The sequence below is a fragment of the Coregonus lavaretus genome, assembly GCF_964263955.1.
Source record: "Coregonus lavaretus genome assembly, contig: HAP1_SCAFFOLD_3646, whole genome shotgun sequence".
NCBI classification, from domain to species: Eukaryota; Metazoa; Chordata; class Actinopteri; order Salmoniformes; family Salmonidae; genus Coregonus; species Coregonus lavaretus.
In genome coordinates, this window is record NW_028161955.1 from 30,769 (window position 1) to 50,000 (window position 19,232).

The 19,232-nt window shown below is 45.7% G+C and overlaps 1 protein-coding gene across 1 annotated transcript; it reads right to left on the minus strand.

Annotated features, from left to right (window-relative positions):
• Positions 1 to 615: 615 nt before the first annotated feature.
• Positions 616 to 8,160, minus strand: LOC311119811 (uncharacterized protein; the record flags this gene model as incomplete). The annotated part of the gene is made up of 8 exons (XM_084194463.1): positions 616 to 734; positions 920 to 998; positions 1,386 to 1,598; positions 1,833 to 1,975; positions 2,396 to 2,483; positions 7,516 to 7,716; positions 7,844 to 7,914; positions 8,099 to 8,160. Coding segments are annotated over 8 exons (976 nt in total), but the record flags the coding sequence as incomplete, so codon positions are not given.
• Positions 8,161 to 19,232: the final 11,072 nt, after the last annotated feature.

Consider the following 19,232-nt stretch of genomic DNA (forward strand, 5'->3'; position numbering starts at 1 on the left):
CAAGTCAATACCACCATGGCATGGAACCACATTATACAGAAATGATACCGCACTAATGATCTATACGATTTTTTAAATAACTCTAAACAATACTGCTAAACCATGTGAAATGTAAGAGTGTGAATATGTGTTTGTTCTTTCTGGTGGCTTTCCAGTTCATGAACTAAATATTCCTTGGTGTAAAGCCTGGACCAGTCCACTCACCCTCCAGCTGCTGCAGCATGTAAACAGGTCCTTCCAAAGTCGTCAGGGGTGTCTATATCAAAGCCTGATGAGAGGAGCTTCCGACAGCAGTCAGAGAACCCACTGAGAGCAGCCAGGTGGAGGGGGAACATCCCATGGACGCCTCGCCTGCAACACATTTTTACATTTTAGACTTTAAGCAGACACTCTTATCCAGAGCGACTTACAGTTCATTCAGCTAAGATTGGAAACAGCACCACATCACAGTCCTCATTAAACCCCACAGCAGATCAACACATCAGCATGCTGCAATGCCCTGTCTATCAACCCCCCACACACCACAATGTGTTGAGCATAGTCTCCAAGCGGCTATTCGGTCAATGACAGAATTGCAGATGCATGTTGCATTATTGCTGGAAACTGTGTGTGTTCTCACTTGGCTGTGTCAGCTCCGTTCGTGATGAGTGTATTGATGAGTAACTCGTGGCCGTAGCGAGCAGAGATGTGCAGGGGTGTGTTTCCATTCTTATCTTCACAGTCGATCTCAGCACCTACAGAACACACACACACACACACGTCAACCACTTGACCCAAGAGGCATCATGAAGCATTATGTTCAACCACATTGCAAGTAACATTGCTCTGTGCCAGTGAATCATGGTTTGAAGACTAAAGACAATGCTGAAGAGCCTACTGGTTCATATATATTCAGTTGAGAGCATTCACAGCGACTCACCATTCTGGATGATGGCTTGAGATCTGGAGAAGCGTCCGTGGATGGCCGTCATGTGGAGGGGGGTCTTTCCATCTTTACTCTGCAGATAGAAAGACAAAGATGGTTCACACGGCAGTCTGTGCTGCTGACCACAGGCAAAATCAAACACGTATTGGAGGAGCGCTTGATTGCATTTAGTTTGCATTGTTAGGCCTATTCCATTGGTATTTGAATGTAGACCAGGGCCAAATACTAAGCCATGTGCTGCGTCAGTGTGTGCGTCCCAAATGGCACCCTATTCTCTTCATAGTGAACTACTTTTTGAACCAAAGTAGTGTACTTATAAAGGGAACAGGGTGCCATTTGGGACACAGGCAGTGCCACCACGGCTCCTTGCTCTATGGGCCCCTGGTCAAAAGTAGTGCACTACATAGGGAATAGGGTGTTATTTAGTTCAGACACAGTGTTGGTCATCCGGTCTCCTCACCTTGATGTTGACGAGGGCCCCGTTGCCCACCAGCAGCTCCAAGCAGAGCGCCCCATGGCGCAAGGCGGCCGTGAAGTGGAGTGGGGCGAAACCCTTCTCGTTCACCTGGTTCACGTTGGCGCCGCACTCGATCAGCTCATTCACCACCACGTCCTGCCCGTTGTAGCATGCCACGTGGAGGGGGGTGTTACCGTAACCATTGGGCTCATTTATCTGGAGGGAGCAAGGGAGGGAAAAGAGTGGAGAGAGAGAGGGGGGGGGGGGAACAAAACAATACATTCCTGATCAGGTCACTTGGTTCTGAAAACCCCCTGGCCCAAAACACTGGCTCCAACCTCCATCTCTTCATTACTTGAAAGGAAATCATTCGCCAACCCACTAGAGCTCTGTATTTTCATTGAGTTGTAATTGAACAGTGACTACACATTTGAATGCGTGTTGACTCACATCCACTCCAAGGTCCAGGAGGTACTTGACCACACTGATCATTCCACTGGAGGCTGCAGAGTGGAGAGGGGTGTAGGCCTTCTTGTCTTTACAGGACACCTCTGATCCATGAGAGGCCAGAAGTTTCACCACCTCAATGTGCCCTATGGTAGAGAGAGAGGGGGAGGGATAAATAGAGAGAGAGAGAGAGAGAGAGAGAGAGAGAGAGAGAGAGAGAGAGAGAGAGAGAGAGAGAGAGAGAGAGAGAGAGAGAGAGAGAGAAGGGGAGGGAGATAGTAAGGGGGTTAAGAGAGAAACAGAGATACAAACACAGAGAGATAGGCAGAGAGAGGGAGAGATAGATTAGTTTACAGTGGTACACAGCACCATAAGCAACACCTACATCATGTTAGTACAACTGAAAACATCTAATCAACCTACTAAGTACATGATTCTGACATAATAACACACTAGACGTGGCTCATACAGCTGAGCTGTGAGACTAACACACAGTCCATTCATTCATTCATTCATTGGTATAAAGGACATTAGTCAGAATGTAAATGATGTGGTAAACTCATCACCCATGTAAGCAGCCCAGTGGATTGCTCGGCGATCCTTCTTGTCAAAGGCATTAATGTTGGCTCCTCTGGAGAGAAGCAGCCTCACCATCTAACAGGGAGAGGAGAGCGAAACAAAACACAGGTTGAGGAAAACTAAACAGCAAAATCCGCTAAATCTGTCTTCAAAGCCTCCCCTTTAAAAAATATATTTTGTATTCACAATGAATGAAAGATAACATGTAAAGACATGGTACATTTCTCCCCTTTTAGTCCCCCTTTGACCTCCCCCTCTCCCCAGAATGCCTCCAAACACATTTAAAAAGAAAGGGAAAGTAATTGACTTACATGTCAGAAAACAAAACAAAAGTATACAACAACGTTACTTCAAGCAAAAATGTAATAGCCTAACAATTTCAGGTGATTAAGTGATTTTATAGGCCTATATAGCAGTAATCTCAAGGTGGGGCCAAGAGTACAAATTTGGAGGAAGTGTTTGGAGCTGTTCAAAATAGGATATCATCGGGTCCCAGGAGGAATAAAATGAGTTGGTTGACCCTCGAATGGTAACTTCATTTTTTCTCATTTTAGGAACAGCTTCAGATCTTCGAGCCAAAGAGAGGCTAAGGGAGGATTGATAGATTTCCAATCCAATAAAATCCTTCTGCGGGCTAACAGGGAGGCAAAGGCAATGGCATCTAGCTGTCTATTGGTCAGAGAAGGATTGTTGTTTGGTACTCCAAAAATAGCAATTTCTGCACTAGGCTGCAACTTTATATCAAATGCTTCAGAAAGGGTTTTAAATAGTGGACAAATAATCTGCCAGACGGGGACAGGACCAGAACATGTGGGTCAAGTCCACCAAGGAGCTTTTACACCTGTCACATGTACCATCAATATTTGGGTAGAATTTGGACAATCTGGCCTTACTGAAATGGATACGGTAAAGTACCTTAAACCGTATAAGGCTGAGCCGGGCACAAGAGGAGCTTCCATTTACCCTCAGTAAGGCATTTCACACTCAGATCGGATTTTATTCAAAGCCTCCTCTGAACAAACTCAAGCATACAACTAGGGCTGTGATGGTCATGGAACTTCAGGTGTCGGTGATTGGCGTGTCTTATGTACGTGGTCATCGACAAAACTGACAGCTGACAGGGGGGCGGGACGGACATTAGCAAAGGAAAACATTAGCGCGTTTAGGCCAGTCTTGCTCTCAATTTTGGGGAAGCTAATTTTCTCCATGAAAAATATCAAGTATTCCATGCATGCATCACATTTGCAAACATATTTTTGTTTTGTTTTTTGTTTTCACCTTTATTTAACCAGGTAAGCCAGTTGAGAACAAGTTCTCATTTACAACTGCGACCTGGCCAAGATAAAGCAAAGCAGTGCGATAAAAACAACACAGAGTTACATATGGGGTAAAAAAACATAAAGTCAAAAATACAACAGAAAATATATATACAGTGTGTGCAAATGTAGCAAGTTATGGAGGTAAGGCAATAAATAGGCTATAGTGCAAAATAATTACAATAGTATTAACACTGGAATGCTAGATGTGCAAGAGATTATGTGCAAATAGAGATACCGGGGTGCAAAAGAGCAAAATAAATAACAATATAGGGATGAGGTAGTTGGGTGGCCTAATTTCAGATGGGCTGTGTACAGGTGCAGTGATCGGTAAGGTGCTCTGACAACTGATGCTTAAAGTTAGTGAGGGAGATAAGAGTCTCCAGCTTCAGAGATTTTTGCAATTCGTTCCAGTCATTGGCAGCAGAGAACTGGAAGGAATGGCGGCCAAAGGAGGTGTTGGCTTTGGGAATGACCAGTGAGATATACCTGCTGGAGCGCAGACTACGGGTGGGTGCTGCTATGGTGACCAATGAGCTAAGATAAGGCAGGGATTTGCCTAGCAGTGATTTATAGATGGCCTGGAGCCAGTGGGTTTGACGACGAACATGTAGTGAGGACCAGCCAACAAGAGCGTACAGGTCACAGTGGTGGGTAGTGTATGGGGCTTTGGAGACAAAACGGATGGCACTGTGATAGACTACATCCAGTTTGCTGAGTAGAGTGTTGGAGGCTATTTTGTAAATGACATCGCCGAAGTCAAGGATCGGTAGGATAGTCCGTTTTACGAGGGCATGTTTGGCAGCATGAGTGAAGGAGGCTTTGTTGCGAAATAGGAAGCCGATTCTAGATTTAACTTTGGATTGGAGATTCTTTATGTGAGTCTGGAAGGAGAGTTTACAGTCTAACCAGACACCTAGGTATTTGTAGTTGTCCACATACTCTAGGTCAGACCCGTCGAGAGTGGTGATTCTAGTCGGGTGGGCGGCTGCCAGCAGCGTTCGATTGAAAAGCATACATTTAGTTTTACTAGTGTTTAAGAGCAGTTGGAGGCTACTGAAGGAGTGTTGTATGGCATTGAAGCTCGTTTGGAGGTTTGTTAACACAGTGTCCAATGAAGGGCCAGATGTATACAAAATGGTGTCGTCTGCGTAGAGGTGGATCTGAGAGTCACCAGCAGCAAGAGCGACATCATTGATATACAAGGAGAAAAGTGTCGGCCCAAGAATTGAACCCTGTGGCACCCCCATAGAGACTGCCATAGGTCCAGACAACAGGCCCTCCGATTTGACACACTGAACTCTATCTGAGAAGTAGTTGGTGAACCAGGCGAGGCAGTCATTTGAGAAACCAAGGCTATTTAGTCTGCCAATAAGAATGCGGTGGTTGACAGAGTCGAAAGCCTTGGCCAGGTCGATGAAGACGGCTGCACAGTACTGTCTATTATCAATCGCGGTTATAATATCGTTTAGGACCTTGAGCGTGGCTGAAGTGCACCCATGACCAGCTCGGAACTTATGTAAAATAGCTGACTATTCCTAATGTGATTAGTAAATTGGATAGTCATAATTTAGGCTAATAATATAACTCAATCACAGGCTGTTCAATGCAGCGGGTGGTGGAGTAGGTTTCTTTTCACTGGAAAAATGTGGCCTTTTATTATTTTAAAATCACGCAATTCTACTACACTTTATATGACTAGAGAGATTAGCAGAATATTTTTCAACACGACTTTCAAGTGGCACTGACCCAGTGATAAAGACAGTGAATATGCACACTCACCAGGGATATAGCCGATGCCAATGATACTGTTCCCTCAATTAAGTTGAGGATTTTGATCATTAAAAAGACATTAGTATTTTCATCTTCTTCTCTTTGAAGCAATAAGCCAATTGCTTTCCAAACTGTTTTCCCTCCATTGTATTTTGAAAAATTGCGATATGCCTGGTTGAGCCTCTCTTTCACTGACATTCACAACTCAACAGTCATCTATTTGGAAGCCTATTCGCCGCACCCGCTGCCTTCCGACAGGCTACGCGATTTAAAACAATCCAGAAGAAGCTAATGATCATGCTTTCTGGTATAGTATACACACGTAACATGTAGGATTCCCAGAATATGTTCTATATTCTCATTATTAACTCATTATAATCAGTGGTTTAATTAGAGTATGATTGGCTAAATAAAACAATGGGCCTATGGTAATGCAACATTAAGTGATTCAAGGAAACTAGCCTATTTTGTTTGTTTATTTGCTCGGGCATCTGAATTACAATTATTCATGAACAATCATTTTGCATAGCTTATTCTTTTAATATTGAATAGCCTATAAATGGTTATTACAGCTTAGTTATTAAAACTTAATTTCTCACAAGAATGAGGTTGTGAATTGGGAGGTTCAGCTCGGTCTGGGCCTTACTAGGTCCCCCTGTTAAATCGCCAGCTCTGCTAAAAAGTGCCCACCAGAGTTCTACATAGGCCTAGAACACGGCCTGTGCTCTAGCTTCACATTGATGGTGACAGCGAGATGGAGATTGTGGCCAAAGCAATTTAGCCAAGGCCAGTTCAGTTGCCTCACTTCAGCCACAATGTTGGCCCTGTTGTCTGTGGCGATACAGGACATTAGATTTTCATCAAGGGCCCAGTCAAGGAATTCCGAACGCAGGGCTTCGGAGAGTTTGTCGGCTGTGTGGTATTCCGGAATGTAGGTTGTTTCCAAACAGTTGGATTTCAGTGTCCAGTCTTTCGTCAGATAGTGCACTGTTAGGTTCATGTAAGGAGTCATATTTACACTTGACCACATGTCCGTATTCAGTGCAAAAATAAACAAATCTACGTCCTTTAGCTCTGTCTGAACCTCCCCCTTCACCTTGTTGAACAAGGTAGGGACCGCTGTTTGAGACAAATACTTTCTCCCCGGTAACTCGTATAGTCTGTCAAATTTCCAGAGCATTTATTTGAAGGCGGGTTTCTCCACCGTTCGTAAAGGCACCATTCCTATGACTAAATAACGAGTTCCAGTGTCTGGCAGTGCTCGCCACTTATCGGTGTCCCGTTTGTGGTGCTGGAATTCTTAGTAGGTAGCCTATGGGTTTGGCGCATATTCTGCAAACAGGCTGGCCAAGTCATCTGGTTCTCCATCGTCGTTAGGTGTGAAACTGAAATGTGCCCAAACAGGTTGTTATGGGTTTTTTTTTGCAATGAGAGCCATCTTTTTCACCTCACTCCTCTGATCTACTGTAACAATGAAAAAGGTCAGAGGTGAAGGTCAGAGGTCAGAGGCTACCCACCCACCCCCAGCCTGTAGGCTATAGATCTAGAGGTACTATAGTTACCCCCGGTCCCCACTTTTCACCTTACCCCCCCTCTTCAATTAACCTGAATTGACCTTCAAAGATTCTCTCCTATTCGCACATAGAGCAGATTTGGTGATTGCGGTGCATCAAAAGATAGTCCATCTATTAAACTGTCTATATCTCCTCCAACTAAGTCAGCAAAACAATACCATATAATCAAGAGTTAACACTCCCGCTATGGATAAAGTATATCTACATTAAAATAAAAGGTGATAAAACATTTTATGGAGAGAAAATCATACTTGGTTTTGACGGTTATTTTATTTTCATGGCGTTCTTCATCCAAAACCGTCAATGTCACGGTTATCCAATTACCGTCACAGCCCTACATTCAACCAATATAAGTAATCGGATGCACAGTAAGCTCAACGTGGGGATAGGACAGGTATAAAGTGTAGACTACAGTGTGTAATCATGTCCATGCTAATTGCTAACCTCCTGGTGTCCACTGAAGGCTGCATGGTGCAGCGCCGTGCGCCCGGCCCGGTCTGACACGTTCACGTTGCTGAGGAGAGGGACCAGGGCCTCGGCACAGCGGACTGCCTTATTGGCCGCAGCGATGTGGAGCGGCGTTTGCCAGTTCTTGTCCCTGGCGTTCACGTCAGTAGAGTGTTTCAATAACACCTGGACAGCCTCCTACAGGAACACAGTTCAAATCATGTTCAACTTTGTTTAAAGTGCATTTAAAAATCACAACACACTTAACAGTCAAACACATATGCACAGGAGTGTGTGTGAGGGCTGACAGTATCAGTACACGTACCTCACTGCAGGAAGCCACGGCCCGGTGCAGAGGAGTGAGCCACTTGTTGTCTTTGGCATTTACTCTGGCTCCTGGGACACAGACAGAAAAACAGGTGACAGACTGACAGGGGGACAGACCGACAGGGGACAGACCGACAGGGGACAGACCGACAGGGGGACAGACCGACAGGGGACACATTCAGTGCCTAACAACACACTATACAATACAAGTAAAATGATATACAACATAATTCTGACAAAATAAATGACATACCTGTACACGAAGAGACAACACACAATAGCTTAGCCCTTGGTGCAGCCACAGCTCTCGGGCACCTGCGTGAGCACATAGAAAATCACTGTCTAATCAGAGACTTCAACACATTAGTTCCCACAATGAGTTAATCAACCTGCCCATCAACAATAAGCACTGGGACTACATAACAGAAGCCATAAAGTTGAATTTTTAAGTCACATGCCCACTGGGCTAGTTTGTTCCCACCACAACCCACCAGGATGATGTCTGAAGGAGCTAGAAAGTTCCCCTCTACCACTCCTGCCTCCCTCAACCGAGGTACAATATCTGCGCGCAGAGTAGTAGCCATGGACCCACTATCTAACATCCCCTTCAGCTCAACTTTATCCTGTACTAGCACAGTGGTGTAAAACAAACTGTCATTCTGAGTAATTCTCATTGTGTTCTGAAAAATGACTGTGTTGTTCTTGGGTACTGACTCACAAAAGTAAGAATAAACAGATTGGATATCATCATCAGTGGAGGAAAAATAAGAATGCCCCACATTGCCCTCCTCAGAACGGAGGCTTTCTAGTTTTCCTGAGACCTGCCAGTCTGTCCACATCCAGGGTTCTGTCGCTGCCCAGCCTCACTACAGTCAAAGCTCATGTGGCCCGGAGAAAAGCACTTGACGCACAGCTGGTGCATCTGACAGTGAGCTTTGGTCCAGTGATTAGTGCTTCCACAGTCAGAGCACTCATGCTGACGTTTGTGGAACTGTTTACGGGGCCCTCTACATTTAACATGTTTAAGTCATTTAGCAGACGCTCTTATCCAGAGCGACTTACAGTTAGTGCATACGTTACTTTTTTTTTTTTCATACCCCCCGTGGGAATCGAACCTACAACCCTGGCGTTTATTGGGGATTTATTATTCTCCTAAATTGATGGGATGACTAACTTAGAAAGAATGCATTCTTGACTGGGCTAATGTAGGTTGTGACACCTGGCAGGCTGTGATTGATGTGAAGAGCTGTTTTAGGGGGTAAAATGAGATAAGGATTGTTTCTCCAAATGCTAGACTATGCTGGTTCTTTGTGATCTGTGAACCTTCCTTGGACGTAGGAATGAGGTCTAAGGGAGCTGGCTCTTCTCACTATGACAGGTTGTTATGATAAACTTGTGCCTGGCTGAAGTGTGCAACAAATGGCGCCGAGGAGATGGGACCAACACCTGAACCAACGGATTGGCTGAGTAAAGTTAAAACCACACTCATTCCTTTACTCTAATTGGCCAGCAGAGAAGTGGGAAACTTTCTCTGTCAGAGTATTTGAGTATTGGATCTGAAACAATGTTTTAGTTCTCTGAAGTGCCCTGCGAGGTATTTCAAAGAGTCCGTATATACGAAACATCATATTTACCATTGAAGTTTTTTGCATTAATTAAAATAACTAGTATATCTTAGAAGTCGTGTTGACCTCTTTTGTTCCTAATACCAGATTTGAATTGACGCGACTTTGACAATTGGTGACCCCGACGTGATCTGGTAGAAGGGACTTCGCTGGATACTGTCCGGCCCATTTGGTCACCTCTTTCATCGAACCGTGTGTTTCACAAACTGCCCGGGCTTCTAAAAAGGTAAGCAGATACCTATTGTTAAATAACTAAAGATCTGCACATTGGCTTTATCCAAATTAATTTTGTGAAACACCTGTCTGATGTAAGTGAACTCAATTATGAAACTATTATGAGTAGATAAGCACAATATTGTGACATGCAAGCCTTTAGTAAATGTGATGTTTAAACCATGGTACCAGAGAGTATTGGTTCTACCGGCAAGGTCCGTGAGATACGGCTAGGTTCAGGAGACAATACTGACATCTACCGGCAAGGTCCGTAATTGCGACAATACGGCTAAGGTTCGGAAGATATAGGGAATAATTGGTTTAAATAATTGCTATCGGCAAGGTTCGTAACTACGACAGTACGACTAAGGTTCGAAGAATTATACCGGCAAGGTCCGTAACTGAGATACGGCTAGGTTCGGGAAATTTTTGATAATACTGGTGACTGGCAAGGTCCGTAACTAAGGGTTGCGGCTAGGTTCAGCACAGTGTTTTGAATAAAATAGACGCGGCTGTGTGCCCAAATAGATTGTGTGTGGAATATAAGTGTGTCATTTATGACTGTGTGACATATTTGACTGTATGATAGGATTATGACTGTGTATTGTGAGTGAGTGCGATAACTGTGTACTATTTTTGCTGTGTGATAACTGTATACTACGTTTAACTGTGTACCATTTTTGACTGTGAATACAAAGAATATTTTAAAACAGTAAATGATGAGAATTACAATTAGGAAATAAAGTTTAAAGTGTGCAAACGTTAACAAAAGACACCCATAGGAGGTACTATAAAAGTTAGACAGTGCGAGTGTTGTCGTATGCATGAAAGTGTGAATGATAAACCTGTATACCTTGATAGAAAACAAATTGGGAATCAAAAGACGTTTGTGGCTGTCCAAACGGTATAATTTGGGAATAAATGTTGGATTTGTGTTTACTCAAACCATATAACCCGTCAGTAACAATCGAAAACATGAAATGAAAAGTGATGAATGAGTGTGACTGAACTAAAACGTTTGAACTGATATATTTGAAATATAACATTTGATGTTTGACATAGCGTAATACTGCTTTTAAATAAGTAAATTGAAGTGATTTGGTGTGGCGTTTAATTTGATGTATCAACCATTGGTTAAATAATTGAAAAACTTGGGTTTATTCGTTCAATTTACCAATTGATGTGTGGCGTTTAATTTGATGTATCACCACATTGGTTAAATTATTGAAAAACTTGGGTTTATTCGTTCAATTTACCAATTGATGTGTGGCGTTTAATTTGACGTATCGCCACATTGGTTAAATAATTGAAACAATTGGGTTTATTCCTTCAATTTACCATTTGATGTGTGGCACTGTAAGAATACTGCTTTCAAACAATTAAGGTTGAAATAACCTGGCGCCGAGTTTAACTAATTAGGTGGGAATAATAGATAGATGTACTTTAAATAACTAAATAGCGGACGAATATTACAAATTAAAACGAAAAAAACATGACTACCAGCGGAGAAGCGGAAAGAATATTGAAGGCTCTAAAATCCACACTTGAAACAAACGGAGGAAAAGATGGAAAAGAATGGAGCAGGCGAGGAGAAAAACTTTATAGAGAATGGATAGACGATGGTTGTATACTGTCCCCCGATGGAGTGCCTGTAGAAGGCGAACCAGGGAGAATACTGGAGACGTTGAAACGGAAAACCCAGAAAGCAGAAGGCGAATGGAAAAGTGAAGGAGAGCCCCGCAGTGGCAAAATTAAAGACGCAATGGAGAAAGCAAAGCTAAAGGAGAGGATTGGCCTAGCAATGCTTGGAAAATTGAAGAAACTGTGTGCGGAGAAAACAGGACAAAAGGAAAGGACCCGTTTATACCCACCCTTACCAACAGCGCCACCACCATATGAAGACCACCCAAAAACAATGGCTCCGGTTCTGGATATAGCGGGAAAAGTCCACTATCAACAAAGGACAGATGAGGGGGAAGAAGGAGTGTGGGTCAGAAAGAGCGATATGACTGACAGAAGGGGAGAAGTGGATGGCGGGCGGCAGGTAGCTTAGTGGGTAAGAGCGTTGTGCCAGTAACCGAAAGGTCGCTGGTTCTAATCCCAGAGCCGACTAGGTGAAAAATCTGTCGATGTGCCCTTGAGCAAGGCACTTAACCCTAATTGCTCCTGTAAGTCGCTCTGGATAAGAGCGTCTGCTAAATGACTAAAAATGTAAAAAAAATGTAAATGTACTTCTAAAAGCTGCAAGAGCGCTAGAAAAAGGAGTGTTTGAACTGAGTAGAATTGAGGGAGAGACGGGGAACAGATGCGGAACAGAAGGAGGAGGGAGTATTTACGGTGACGGTGAGAGTGAGAAGGAAGAGAGAATGAGCCTAACTGGAGGAAACGTAAGAGGTGGTCTAGCCCAGGGGGAGTGGCAACGAAACAAGGATGCTGAAGAAGGGGAAAGGAGGGAGAGACTTGAGAGACAGAGAGATGAAGAACGACTGGAAGAGTTGAAGATGATAAAAGAGGAAGTACGACACCAGGAAGCACAATTGCAAAAGTAAAAAATGGAGCTCAAAGCGAACAAGAACGGAAGTGAAAGTGAACGCTCACCAGTAAGGGGACACTGTATTGACCTCAGAGATGAGGAGGAAAGAGGGAAACAACAAAAACTAATATGTGGAGCTTTTGATGGAGACATATGGGACAACAATGATGGACCTGCATACCATACCCGAGCCAGGGCCCAGTCCAGAGAAGGACACAAAGGGGGGCAGTACCCGTTGAGGGAGACCCCAGGGGGGGTCTCAGTTTACAAGCCATGGTCTCACAGAGACATACAGACACTGGTGGACAGTCTCCCCCAACCTGATGAATCTGGACACAGATGGGTGAAGTCTTTTGAGAGTCTCACAGCAGCGGATGAACTCACCATAGGTGATATGGTTACTGTAATGAACAGGTGTATGGGAGACCAGGAATGCAGAGAGATAATGACCTCTGGGGGACTGAGAGGGCAAGTGTGGTCGGCTACAAGATTTGACCCCCACCGCAGTGACGTATGGAATGTCATAAGGAGGAAGTATCCTACCCAGGCCAGACCCGAACTGATGAGAACTCTGATATTGAATGACGATGAAACCATACCAGCATACATGAAGAGGGCTAAGTGCCTCTGGAGGCAAGCATGGAATGAAGAACCAGGAAAAGACACCATGAAGCACCTCTTCCTGACAAACTGCTTGGGGGGACTCCCGGATCAGGCTCGAGCTGAATGTGAAAAAGTTGTGGCAATCACCGCAAAATCAATTCCGGAATTTACCGAGATAGCACAACACCATGTGGAACGATGGAGAGAGGGTAAGCGAAAGGAAGAGGATGAACTCAAACAACTTCAGAAAAAGGTTCTGAAGAAGCAACTGACAGAGGACAAGCCGGGAAAACAAATGGTGGTAACCAGTACCCCAACATCTAATCCTACCACTCCTGCACCCGGAAATGATACTACTGCTGCAGTTACTGCTGTAATACAGGCAATGACGGAAATGATGGCACCTTCTGGTCCTCCTGGATATGGTGCACCCGCATACCAGCAATCCTATATACCACCACGACAACAGGGATACACCCCTAGATACGCTGACCAAGGGTGTTTTAACTGTGGGATGCATGGCCACCTGGCAAGACACTGTTATCTCCCAAGACAGGGACAACAAAGAGGGAGGGGTTACATGGGACAGTCCAGAAGACAAGCACCGAGATACCAACAAGGATGGGGAAACTGGCAAGGAGGAGGAATGCCAGTCCAGCAGCACCAACCACCACAACAGCAGAACCGAAAACAAGACCCAGCAGTGCCTAACGCTGCCTTCCTGCCCAGCATGTCATGGCTGGGTGATGAACACAATTACCAATGAAGCTGCCCAGAAACCCATAAGGATCCCACCACCAACATTTACACTTTCCCACCAGGTTCAGAGCCGATAGTGACATGTTCGATTGGAGGAAGACAACATAATATGCTGATTGATACAGGATGTACATGGTCTTCTGTACAAGCAACATATCAACTCACTACCAAAACACAAGCTTTCTCTGGGGTTTCTGGGGCTATAATGAGAAAGCCATACACAGTTCCATTGGAGGTTGTATGGGATGACCAACAGGTTACCCATCAGTTTCTATACAACCCGGAATGCTCAATGGGGCTCATGGGGAGGGACCAGCTTTCCAAACTGGGATGTAGTATCTATTGTAACCAGGAGGGTTTACATGCATCCATCACGCCCATAGATGATCTCATGCCAGTAATCATGAAAAAACTCTCCGACCCCCCTCACATGCTATATGTGGGAACACACCTAAACGAGGAAGATGAGGAGGAAGCATATGTTTACTGGCTGAAGCTCATGGATACTGACCCTGATGCTCCCCGAGTATGCAGAGAGTTCCAACTATGGAAGGCCTGGATACAGACCTTAAATGCATACTATCCACCTGAGGACCCTCCGCACATGACAATGAACTATACCAGGGACTTGGATGAAGCCTGGGAGGAGGAAATGGACGATAGGCGCCCGATTGTGACCAGCAATTATATGTACATACTCAAAGAAGGAGTGGCTACCAGCTGCATGGTCATGGATGGAGACGTGGTACTCACAGACAAATGGTTTGCTCTTCCTAATGATTCTATGCCGCATGTTACCCTTCTCGTGGGATTTGGATATGAGGCAAGATCTCTGGGACCAGCGGTAAAGGCAGCAAGTTGCCTACGGTGGAACAAAACCTCTTGTTACAAAGTGGAAAGCGCATTCCTTGAGGGAAATCAAGTATGGAGAATTAAACTCAATGTGGATGATGTGTCAAAACCAGAGGTTGTGAGGAGATCACGTTACCATGGCAGGGAGATGACTGATCATCCGGATACTCCTAACATTTTCAATCAACTACCAGAGGAACTGTGGACAACAAGTGCTGAAGATGTGGGGCTGGTTGATGTAGAACCAGTGGTTGTCTCCATTCGAGAAGGAAGTGAACTCACTATCCCAGTTCACAAATCTCAATACCCTCTCAGTGAAGAGAAGACGAGGGGTATTGAGCCTACGATATCAGGACTCCAAAAAGGACAGGTTATATATCCAACCTGTTCTGTGTGGAATACACCCATCCTTCCAGTAAAGAAAGGTGACACTGGGAAATGGAGGATGGTGCAGGACTTCAGACCAATCAACGAAGTAACTGTACCAGATGTTCGACCTGTACCAGACCCATATCTGGCCTTACAGAACATTTCACCCACCCAAGATTGGTTTACAGTAGTGGATCTCGCCAATGCATTTTTCTGCATCCCATTACATCCAGAGTCCCAACCACTTTTTGCATTTACCTATAGAGGGCAGCAATTTACGTATTCCCGACTTCCACAAGGCTACCGTGATTCCCCGGGAATCTTCAACGCTATCCTGAAGAGCCACTTGGAAGAACTAACATTACCTGAGGGGGTGACACTACTCCAATACGTTGATGATCTTCTGTTGGCAGCACCCACTGCTGAGTCTTGTTTGCAGGCCACCAAGTCCCTTCTCCTGTTGGTGGCCAAAAAGGGATACAAGGTAAAGAAAGAGAAAGTGCAGTGCTGTCGGAGAAGTGTCCAGTTCCTGGGAAGAGTGCTGTCAGGGAAGGGACAAGCTGTGTCTGTGGCTCAGAGGACCTCCATCTTGGAACATCCCAAACCTACTACTGTACAACACCTTTTGTCATTTCTTGGCCTTACTGGATATAGCAGAACGCATGTGCCAGAATACTGTCTTAAAGTGGAACCACTGCGGGCAATCTTGAGAGAAGCAGGAAACAGAAACCTCACAGCAGTCCTTAAGTGGACTCCGGAAGCAGAGGCAGCTTTAATCCAACTCAAACAGATGCTGGCACAGGCTGAAGCACTGTCCTTACCCGATTACACCACGCCATTCTGTTTGGATGTTTCGGAGCAGGATGGTTATGTACATTCCATCCTGTATCAGAAACAAAAGGGGGAAAGAAGAGTGTTACACTACTATAGCGCGAAACTGGACAACATTGAAACAGGACAGACTGACTGTGCCAGACACATGGCTGCCATTGCAAAAGCTATAGGTAAAACAGCCCACATTGTGATGAGACATCCACTTGAAATCAATACAGATCATGGGGTGACCGCTTTTATAGGCTCCAAACTTTTCACAATGTCCAGTAAAAGAAAATCCAGCATAACAAAGGCCATCACTGCAAAGCACATTACATATGTGACAACAGCAACCAATATGACCGATGGTATGGGTTTTGGAGAACCACATGTCTGTGAGGATAGAGCAGCCAAACAGATTAAAGTCCGAATGGACCTGCAAAACTCACCCTTGGAGGGGAACAAAATCACCCTGTTCACTGATGGATGCTGCTACAGGTCAAAGGACCCAAAGGAAGGAAACACTGCTGCCTATGCAGTGGTGAAACAAGACACAGAAGGAGGACATTAAGTAATGGAAGCAGAGAAACTTGGTCCCAATGAAGCTTCAGCACAGTTAGCTGAACTTAGGCCGTTGAGGAGAGCTCTACAACTAAGTGAAGGAAAGAATGTGGACATCTACACAGACTCTGCCCATGCACATGGGATTGCACACATTGATGGACCACAATGGATGAGAAGAGGCTAGGCTAGATATTGCAAAAATCAGATATACAGACTACATGCAGGCACTAATTTCTCTTGTTGAAAGATTGTCTAAACAGGTGGTGGAAGTGCGCACTCCTGCTGTTGAAACCACGGACGAGAACAGAGACATCCTGGTGGGAGATTGGGTGAGAGTGAAGGTGCATTCCAGGAAGTGGACGGAGCCAAGGTGGGAAGGGCCTTTTCAGGTGAAAGAGGTATCAAGTCACTCGCTGAGGGTAAACACGAGTAAGAAGGACGTGTGGTACCACAGACCACATTGTGCCAAAGATATAGTTCCAGGAAGAACTCTAGATCAAGTACAACAGGACTTGGCTGCAGACGGGGAGGATGGTATGGTTACTAGCGGGGCTGGCCCTATGGGGAACAGTGACATCCAGTCAGTATCATAATATAGTCATTACCTTACAGGAAGGGGAATCTCAAGTGATGTCCCTAGAACCATGTAAGATCTGGTCATGGAGGAATAGGGCTAGTGGAATTGGGGACACTGGTTGCAATTGGAACCAGAAGGAAAACTGTAACAAAATGTATCCCCATGTGTTAAAGAGAAGTACTTATCTGTGTGGGGGAAAGTGGTGTCCATATTGGGATTTTATGATTACAAATGTTGGCACCTTCTGGGAATGGCGTAGAGGCTATCCATATGTAATAGGAGATGCTTCTAAAGCAGCTAGGTTTTCAATGATAAGGGGTGTGCAGGGGTCAAAAGGGGGTGCATGTAAAGGTGATGAAATCCTACTAACCATCCAAGACATTAAACTTACAGACGCAGGTGTGTACACCTTAGCAGCAGTACGATCCGGACCAGACACCATGGGTGTGTTCACCATCGTGGTCACACCCAAACCTGCAGCTGGGGAGAGACAGACCCAGTTGAACCACATCACCACTCCAGGACCAGCTCAGCTTCAATCCACTAAGGTCCACTGGAGAGTTCATCAATGAGCTTGACGCCTTGATAAGTTCCTTTCCTGAGGATGGCTCACCCCTCACAGTTTTGGGGGATTTCAACCTCCCTATGTCCACATTTGACTCATTTCTCTCTGCCTCCTTCTTTCCACTTCTCTCCTCTTTTGACCTCACCCTCTCACCGTCCCCCCCTACTCACAAGGCAGGCAATACGCTTGACCTCATCTTTACTAGATGCTGCTCTTCTACTAATCTCACTGCAACTCCCCTCCATGTCTCCGACCACTACTTTGTTTCCTTTTCTCTCTCGCTCTCCTCCCACACTACTCACTCTGCCCCTACACAGATGGTAATGCGCCGCCGCAACCTTCGCTCTCTCTCTCCCACTACTCTCTCCTCTTCCATCCTATCATCTCTTCCCTCTGCTCAATCCTTCTCCCTCCAATCTCCTGATTCTGCCTCCTCAACCCTCCTCTCCTCCCTTTCTGCATCCTTTGACTCTCTGTGTCCCCTATCCTCCCGGCCGGCTCGGTCCTCCCCTCCAGCTCCGTGGCTTGATGACTCATTGCGAGCTCACAGAACAGAGCTCCGGGCAGCGGAGCGGAAATGGAAGAAAACTAAACTCCCTGCCGACCTGGCATCTTTTCACTCCCTCCTCTCTACATTTTCTTCATCTGTTTCTGCTGCTAAGGCCACTTTCTACCACTCTAAATTCCAAGCATCTGCCTCTAACCCTAGGAAGCTCTTTGCCACATTTTCCTCCCTCCTGAATCCTCCCCCCCCGCCCCCCCCCTCCTCTCTCTCTGTGGATGACTTCGTCAACCACTTTGAAAAGAAGGTTGACGACATTCGATCCTCGTTTGTTAAGTCTAATGACACTGCTGGTCCTACTCACACTGCCCTACCCTATGCTTTGACTTCTTTCTCCCCTCTCTCTCCAGATAAAATCCTGCGACTTGTGACTGCAGGCCGCCCAACAACCTGCCCGCTTGACCCCATCCCCTCCTCTCTTCTCCAGACCATCTCCGGTGACCTTCTCCCCTACCTCACCTTGCTGATCAACTCATCCTTGACCGCTGGCCATGTCCCTTCCGTCTTCAAGAGAGCGAGAGTTGCTCCCCTTCTCAAGAAACCAACACTCGATCCCACTGATGTCAACAACTACAGACCAGTATCCCTTCTTTCTTTTCTTTCCAAAACTATTGAGCGTGCCGTCTTTAGCCAACTCTCTTGCTATCTCTCAGAATGACCTTCTTGATCCAAACCAGTCAGGTTTCAGGACTGGTCATTCAACTGAGACTGCTCTTCTCTGTGTCACGGAGGCTCTCCGCACTGCTAAAGCTAACTCTCTCTCCTCTGCTCTTGTCCTTCTAGACCTGTCTGCTGCCTTTGATACTGTGAACCATCAGATCCTCCTCTCCACCCTCTCCGAGCTGGGCATCTCCGGCGCGGCTCACTCCTGGATTGCGTCCTACCTGACCGGTCGCTCCTACCAAGTGGCGTGGCGAGAAGCTGTCTCCGCACCACGTGCTCTCACCACTGGTGTCCCCCAGGGCTCAGTTCTAGGCCCTCTCCTTTTCTCCCTATACACCAAGTCACTTGGCTCTGTCATATCCTCACATGGCCTCTCCTATCATTGCTACGCTGACGATACACAACTAATCTTCTCCTTTCCCCCTTCTGATAACCAGGTGGCGAATCGCATCTCTGCATGTCTGGCAGACATATCAGTATGGATGACGGATCACCACCTCAAGCTGAACCCTGGCAAGACGGAGCTGCTCTTCCTCCCGGGGAAGGACTGCCCGTTCCATGATCTCGCCATCACGGTTGACAACTCCGCTGTGTCCTCCTCCCAGAGTGCGAAGAGCCTAGGCGTGACCCTGGACAACACCCTGTCGTTCTCCGCCAACATCAAGGCGGTGACCCGCTCCTGCAGGTTC